The sequence below is a fragment of the Myotis brandtii genome, unplaced genomic scaffold, assembly GCF_000412655.1.
Source record: "Myotis brandtii unplaced genomic scaffold, ASM41265v1 scaffold103, whole genome shotgun sequence".
Taxonomy (NCBI): domain Eukaryota; kingdom Metazoa; phylum Chordata; class Mammalia; order Chiroptera; family Vespertilionidae; genus Myotis; species Myotis brandtii.
Genome location: NW_005353460.1, coordinates 1,464,486 through 1,472,598, shown reverse-complemented (window position 1 = coordinate 1,472,598; position 8,113 = coordinate 1,464,486). Strand labels below are relative to the sequence as shown.

Sequence of the window (8,113 nt, the reverse complement as noted above, 5' to 3'; positions counted from 1 at the left end):
TCATGAATCAGATCTTCCATGCAGATGATGCCATATTTACCAAGAGATCGAGCAATCAATGAGTTATCTGTCAGGGCAATTAGTTTTTTGTTGATTTTGCCATAACCGCGCTTGTAGATCAATTCATTTACTGACTTCAGGTTTGGGTACCCCCAAGCAATGTATGGCTCCACAATCCTCAGCATGTTAATGGAAGCCTTGTTGAGCTTAACAAAGGTGCCATTGAAGAACTGGAGAAGGCGAAGAAGCTGCAGCACCTTTCAGACCTTTGGGCTCACACCATTGATACCTCTGATCCTGATGACAAATGCCAACTTGGGTTCAGCAGGTACTTAGAAGTTGCCTGCTTTTCTTGCCATCCTGGCCATTCGAATCTCCGTTCTGTACATCTGCCTGTACTCCTTGTGATAGTGCTTGGCTTTTTCATAGATAAGCTTCCTTCTTGCCTTTCGAAGCACCTTTTGGGCAAACTTCTTTCTCAGGCACTTGATCTTTAGCTCTGCGAAATTCCTTGCTTTTTCTTGAGGGTTTCTGGCACAGCAGGAACCTTCTTCTTCTTCTTCTCTTCTGCACCCTCCATGGTTCCAGCTGGAAAAGAGACAGGCAAAGGATATAAATGGACAGTTCACATGTAAAATAAAATAGTTGATTGACACATATGAAAAAATATTCATTCTTGCTAGAAATCAAAGAAATGCAAATTGCACTACTTTGTAGCTGCATAAACGCAGCAATTGCCATTTTAATCTATCAAATTAATATATATAAAAAGTGTATATTCCTGCCTGGCATGGCTTAGTGGTTCCATTCCAGGTTGGGGCACATGCTCAGGTTGCTTGCTCCCCAGTGGGTGGCATGCAGGAGACAGCCAATCAATGGCCCTCTATCATCACTGATGTCTCTATATCTCTCTCCCTCTCCTTTCCTCTCTGAAGTCAATTAAAAAAAGTGTATAATACTCAATATTGGTGAAGGTTGGGTAAAATAGCTTTTCTAATCTGTTATTAGGGGAGTGATATTTGTCATATGGATAATGAACATTAAGAATGCTCACAGCTTTTGACCCATTTTCCAAAATATATCCTAAGGAAATATGTTAAGGAAATAAATCTAAATATGGACAGTGTTTTATGCACAAAGATCTTCATGTGAGTGTTATAGTGTTATGTTCGATAATAGGGAGATGGTTAAAAAAACTAGTTTACATTCATAATGAAATTAAACAACCATTGGGAATTAACTATATGAAATTGTCTAATAAAATGAGAAAGTATGGGAAAATAGGACACAAATTATATATATTTTGTACACAGTATAACATCAACTACATTTAATATGTTTGTAGAAAAAATACTGGAAAAATACAATGAAACAGTAACAGTTGTTATTTTTCCAAGGCAGAATATAAGTGATTTTTAAAAACTTTTTTCTACTTTTTTTATTTTCCAGGTTTCCAATGAACCAATTCTCACTCCTTTCCTAGATAAAAACTGAGGTAATGCCATAAAAATGAATGAAGTCACATGCTACAACCTGGATGAAGCTTCTTTTACTTAGCCTTACATTAGACTAAGTAAAAGAAGCCAGACACAAAAGGTCACATACAGCATGATTCCGTTCATATGAAATATCCAGAATAGGCAAATCTATCAAGAGAGAAAGCAGATTAGTAGTAGCTGAGGGATGGGGGAGGAGGACTTGGGACTGATTGCTGATCGGTATGGGGTTTGTTTTTCTTGTGATGGAAATGTTCTGGAATGATCTAGTGGTGATGGTTGAACAACATAGGGAAGATATTAAAAACCATTGAATTGCCCTCTAGGTCTCTCAATAGGGCTTTCTTTTCAGACTGGCAGAATTCATTATTAGGGTGCTCTTTTCAAATTTCCACAGGAAGGCAGAATTGCAACTTCTCCTTTACTAGCGTGCTGTGTGGGAGGCAACCGATGGATGTTTTTGTTCTCACATCAATGTTTCTCTCTCTCTCTCTCTCTCTCTCCCGCCCTCCCTTTCCCTTCCCCTCTCTCTAAAATCAATGAAAGTGTGACCTTGCATGATGATTTACAAAAATCCGTTCCTATGTTATACAAGCATTTTTATTCTATTTCCTGAACACGTTAGATTTCAATACATATATTTATTAAAAATTATGAATGACTACAACAATATTTTCTTTCTCATGGGTTTAGGTCAGTGGTCGGCAAACCGCGGCTCGCAAGCCACATGCGACTCTTTGGCCCCTTGAGTGTGGCTCTTCCACAAAATACCGGCTCTTCCACAAAATACCGACTTCTGCACATGGGACACGAAGTTTCAATTGCACTGTACGTGCACGCCCGCACGTGGTATTTTGTGGAAGAGCCACACTCCAGGGGCCAAAAAGCTGCATGTGGCTTGTGAGCCGCGGTTTGCCGACCACAGGTTTAGGTGGTACCATCTCTCAGGAATGTTTGTTTCTGTGACATGTGCATATATTTTCAGTCTAACAGGTTTTGAGGAAAAGTTGAATTGGAGGGCCCAATCATGGCATGGAACTGACTGTGGTAATTTGTTTCTTAACTGTTCTGTAAGACTTTAGCGTCACTGACTTTCCTTACTGGAACTCAGAGTGTGGGTGGTTGGGGTGACTGATTCAGATTTGGGAAAGGTGTTATGCATCCTATGATAGGTAAGGGGTAGGATTTCCTGAAGATGGGCAGAGAGGCATAAGAGTGACTATAGAGGTGGGTAAGAAGAGGGCACTTATGGAGAGAACCTGGTTTTGCCTCCTAGAGAAGACCCCTAGGTAGAGAGCTTTATTCTGGTGCTCCCCTGTGGACTTTGTGAAATGTCATATTGGGCTCAGCTTTAAGCTTCCAGGCCGACATTATAATTCCTTAGGGTCAAAAGTCAACATACCAAACCAAACAAAACAGAAACAGACTCATAGATACAGTGAACAAACTGGTTGCCAGAGGGGAGAGGTGGGGGAGAGATGGATGAAAAAGGTGAAGGGGACTAGGAGGTATAAACTTAGAGTTATAAAATAAGTAAGACATGGGGATGCAATGCAGTATAGTGATACAGTAGATGTTTACCAGACTTACTGTGGCGACCACATCGTAGGTATATGATGTTGAATCACTATGTTGTACACCTGAAACTAATGTAAGATTGTATGCCAACTATACTTTAAGAAGTCAACATACCCATCAGCCCTGTGCCATGTATTGTGGCATCAAAAGGGAAGAGGAGAAAAGGGATGGTGGGTCCACTCACACCCACCTCTTGGCCAGCTCTACTGCAGGGGGTTCTGTGTCCAGAAGTTCCAGCAGTTGAGAATGTGGAAGCTCATGGCATGCATGGGAGAGGCTGAGAACAAGAGCCTGAGGGATAGCTTCTAATGCAGTGGTTCTCAACCTTGGCTGCACATTAGAATCACCTGGGAATCTTTTTAAAATCCTGAGTTCTGGGCCTCATCTTCCGGAAATTCTGTTTCTTTGTTATGGGGTGAGGCCACAACATTAGTAACAAAGAAACAGAATTTCCGGAGAATGAGGCCCAGAAATCAGGATTTTAAAAAGATTCCCAAGTGATTCTAATGTGTAGCCAAGGTTGAGAACCACTGTTCTAATGGGACAACTCAAGGTGGAATAGATACTCAAAAGGTCTGCTTTGCCCCTCATGCTATGAAACTTACTTTGGAAAGGTAGAGCATGGCTTATATACAATGAAAAAAAAATATATATATATATTTTATGTCCAGACAAAATAAACCTTAATTTAAAAAAGATGGCTATATAGGGTAAGGCTAAAGGTGGTGATAGCAGGAATGGATGGATTAATGCTGATGGCTTAAAAGCCATTTATATCTCTTCTACTTAACTTGAACTGCCTTTTATTTGCAAGGCATTGGGAGAGGACTACACTTCCAGCCTTTGAGATGTTTACAAGTGAATAAAAACAATTGCTGAATCAGAGAACAAGAAATAAGCTAGGAAATAAGAAACGATTCTGAAGGGAGAGACAGAGGAAAGGCTTTGTGCAGAGAGTGGGCAGGTAAGGGGTACACACTCCCTCTAGCCTTTTAGTTGGGAGATTTAAGGGCTTTTTGGAAGGGACTTGCCACATTGGAAAGATAATACCTTTGTGTTACCTATGACTATGACGAAAGCTTTGTTAAACAAAGACCATTAACAAGATTGAATGTGAAATGGTGAGCCACATCTGTGAGGCTGGAAGCCCCTTTGCTAACACCTGAAAGGCAGTCTCCTTGGTCAGCTGAGTGGTCCCAGAATAGCCAAGAACCTAGAGAAACCAGAGGGCTGTTTACCAAGGTCCACAGTGAATGAGTCATGTGTGTGGACTTTTGTCACCACACCTCAGAGTCTGAGACAAAGGAGAAAGACAAGCAGCCATTCCCAGCCCCTTTGTGCTCCTCCCTTAGGATAGCACATTGGCCCTCCAGAGTCCCCAGAGATGAGTTTGAGTTAGCGTTCTTGCAGTTGGGGGACACTGAGGAGCTGTGGGCAGGAGTGATTGGCAGTAGCAGGGTAGCAAAAGTCCCTCCCTAGGCATGGCCCCACACAATGTCCCTAGAGGGGAATTCTTTCCAGCTGCACCTACAAGACAATCTGCTCCTGATCTAACTGCACCGGTGGGTGCTGCCTGCAGAGAGGCCCAGGGTCAGGCTGGTCTACTGGAGTCGGCCTCTCTGCTCTGCTGCTTTGGGAGAGGACAGGTGCCTAACTTGTCCAGTCTAACCTGCCCGGCGCCTTGTCCATGTGCTCTGGGCTGACTGAAACTCCTCTTTCAGTCAGAGCTAGAGGCGGGGCAGGGTGAGAGGAAAGAGCAGTCATCGGGCACACCCTGGCTGTGGGAGGTGTTTGCAAACACTCGAATTCGGTGAACCTACAGGGCCTACCGCCCCAGAACCGCAGACTGTGAGTCTGTAAAGTGGGGAGAAGACAGATTCTCACTCCAGGGCGGTCAGGGAGTGAGTCCCCAGGGACAGTGTGCTCTGAGCGGAGGAGGGGAGGAAAGGACCATCCAGGCATCTAGGGAGCAGTAAGCCAATTCCCAAGCATGCCCTGTCTGGACCTCCTGGAGACTCTCTTCTCTGACAGACGTCCAATTGCTGCCTCCAGTGAGTCCACTCCTCTGAGTTTTAACTCTGCTAGTGTCCAGTGTCTAGAGAGAAGGCTCTTTTTAAAAAATATATATTTTTATTGAGTAGAGAGAGATAGAAACATCAATGATGAGAGGGAATCATTGATCGATTGCCTCCTGCATGCCCCCTACTGGGGATTGAGTCCGCAACCTGGGCATGTGCCCTTGACTGGAATCAAACCCGGGACCCTTCGGTCCGCAGGCCGACACTCTAACCACTGAGCCAAATCAGCCAGGGGCTAGAGAGAAGGTTCTTGATCTCGATTTCTTGGAGTTGGCCAGGCAGCCTTGCCCTGCCCCAACCTACCACCTCCCCTTTTACCACAGAGCCTATTTGTGTCTGACAGAAACCAAACACGTGAGGTCACAGGTGCTCACAACTTCCCCTCCCCTCACCACTGTGCCCCTCCCCCCCACTTTGTCCTCTAATCCTTTCCATGAATGGAAGGAATGCGTCATGTCATACTCAGCCTGTGAGTCTGTCCAGCTGGGTTTCATTCCTGGCTCTCTGTATTTCGGGGGCTGGACTAACAGTGAGTGTGAATGTGAGGAAGGGAGGCCAGAGCTGAAAAACTTTACTCCCAGGGTCCGTTTTGACCCCAACTCTCTAGTGGAACAGTAGATGGGTAGGACAACCAAGAGGGAAGACTATGCCTTATTTGATGCAGTACCAATACAGAATAGACACCAAGAATGGGTAAGGGCTGGGACAGAATGGGGCTGCAGGCAGATGTCCCCAGGTGAAAATGAAGGAAGGTATCTGGCTGTGCCCTGCTCTGCTATTGGCTGCTGAGCTACTGCTGCTCATACCTGCTTTACAACCTGAAGCACAGCTGGATCCAGCCCCTGCTCAAAGTCCTCTGAAGGCTGGCTCACCTGGTTTAACACCGTAGTATAAACTCCTTAGTCTGGAGTTGGTGATCTGCATGATCTGGGCCCAACTTCCTTGGCCATCTTATCTCCACCACTTGTCCCCAGTGACTTCCTAAAATATCCCACATTCTAGCCCCAATGGGGTACTCGTAACCCCTAAACATGCCATGAACTCTCTGGACCCCATGCCTTTGCTTAGGCTGGTCCGTTCTCTCCTTCTGAAATGCTCTTCCCCCATCATCTTCTCTACCCATCAAGTCTGCTATACCCTTTAAGACCCACCCCAATACGACATCCTTCATGAAAATCCACTTGCTTAGAGAAATCACTTTCTCCTCAAATCACCCAAAGCATTATACTAATCCAGGACTTCTTTTATAGCATTTGTCATAGTGTGCCTTGGAACTGGGTCTCATTCAGAGGCAATACCTAGCACAAAGCAAGTCCTCAATAAATCTTTATAGTAATGAATGGAGCTGTGAGGTTGAATGAGGTTAATAAATGGCCAGGAAGGGGAAATAGCACGAAAACAACAGAGTTCTGTTAAGCTTTCCTGACTTTTACGTGTCTGGTGCCTCCTTTCCTTTCCCCTTCTCATCACATTAAATATTTACAACGTGCTAAATAGGCTTTTCCCACACTGTAGCCGCCCTCAGTTGCAAACCTGAGGCATAATGTCTGTGTTGTAACTCCCTACATGGTAAAAGAGAACACTGTGTACTCATGATGGGCTGGAATAACCTCCAACTCTTCAATTCCATGGCACTTCTCAAGGGCCTCCTGTGTACTCAGGCTTCTGCTAGGGGCTGTGGAGGAGACAGGTTAAAGAAGTCACCACCTGGTCCCTACCCTGAAGAGGGCTATCAAAAGCCAAATCTTGGAGGAATCTGAGTGAAGCCTTGTAGTGGGTAGGACTCGAGTAGTCAAAGAGGTTGGCAAGGCAGCCGAGTGCTAAAGGCCTGGAGATGGGGAGATTCTCTGGGCTACAATTTGTTCAGGAGATGGAGGAGAATGAGTCAGGGTGGGATCAAATAGGAATGCCTTTACTTATCTAAGTCTGAAGTTAATGCAGGTGAGGCAACATGGTAGGATTTCAAGCAGGTTAGTGCAGCAGTGTGCAGTGTGGACGGAAGGGAGGAGAGCCTAGAGGTCAGGGGGATACTAGTGGCAATCCAAGATTGGGGTTCTGAGGGTCTGGAAGAAGCAAGGGATGCAGTAAAAACACTGGATGGGAGTCAGGACACCTGGGCTCTAATCCTGGATCTGTTGTGGGGCCTTGAACCCATCACTTCTCCGCTCTGGGCCTTTCCTTAACTGTAAAACCTAAAAACTTTCAAAGTGACCTTTCCAATCCGATGGTCCAGGTAAGCCTTTGAAGTAGGATATTGCGAATGGAGGGAATAGGCCAATCTAGTGGACATTAGGAGCAAGGGAATGACTAACTGGAGTCAAGAGATAAAGGAGGCGGGGCGGGGACGGAAGAGGGTCCATCCAGCCAGGGAGAAATGGGGAACTGGGGGTGGGCGGAGCCGCTGCTCCCGACGTCTAGTTTGGCAACCCGTTTTCAGTTTCCCCTTTCTTCCCCTTCTCTAATTTCCTCTTAGCCTCACCTTATTTGGTGAAAGCAGGGCAAAATAGGATACCCCCCTCCTCATGTCCCGCCCCCCCACCCCCATTCTACCTTCCCCTTTTCAGGCTTTGAAATGACCCTCCTCCTTCCCCACCCACCTGGCACCATCCCAGAACCCACCGCCCTCCACAGTCATCACCCCGAAGTGGAAAGAGCGGGGAATTTGGGATCATGTTCTTTATCACTTTCATAGCTACCACTTGTTGAGAACTCACCACGTGCCAGGCTACATTGTTGTTTACAGCAAATCTAGACTGTCCTCTCATCTCACCGATGGAGCAACTGAGCCCAAGAGATGCTAAGTCATCTGTGCAATGCCCCCACACGGGCAATGCCCGACTGGAAATGAGGTCTGACTCCCAGGTCAGGGCTTCCGCCAGTTCCGGTTGGGCCGTGCGCCCTTTGCCGGTGGTGGATTCATTCCATCCCTCCCCGACAGACCGCCTCTCAGCCCGGAGTCCG

General features: G+C 45.8%; 1 protein-coding gene and 1 pseudogene across 1 annotated transcript in view; one reads left to right on the top strand and one right to left on the bottom strand.

Moving 5' to 3' along the window:
- LOC102249262 overlaps positions 1-7,885 on the bottom strand; it is a 10,582-nt pseudogene extending 2,697 nt beyond the window's left edge.
- A 39-nt stretch (positions 7,886-7,924) lies between these two features.
- Positions 7,925-8,113, top strand: part of RAB11FIP1 (RAB11 family interacting protein 1 (class I)) — a 47,322-nt gene continuing 47,133 nt past the window's right edge. The window contains exon 1 of the mRNA XM_014536859.1: positions 7,925-8,014. Within this exon, the coding sequence (XP_014392345.1) occupies positions 7,925-8,014 (90 nt within the window). The remainder of the gene's footprint in view (positions 8,015-8,113) is intronic.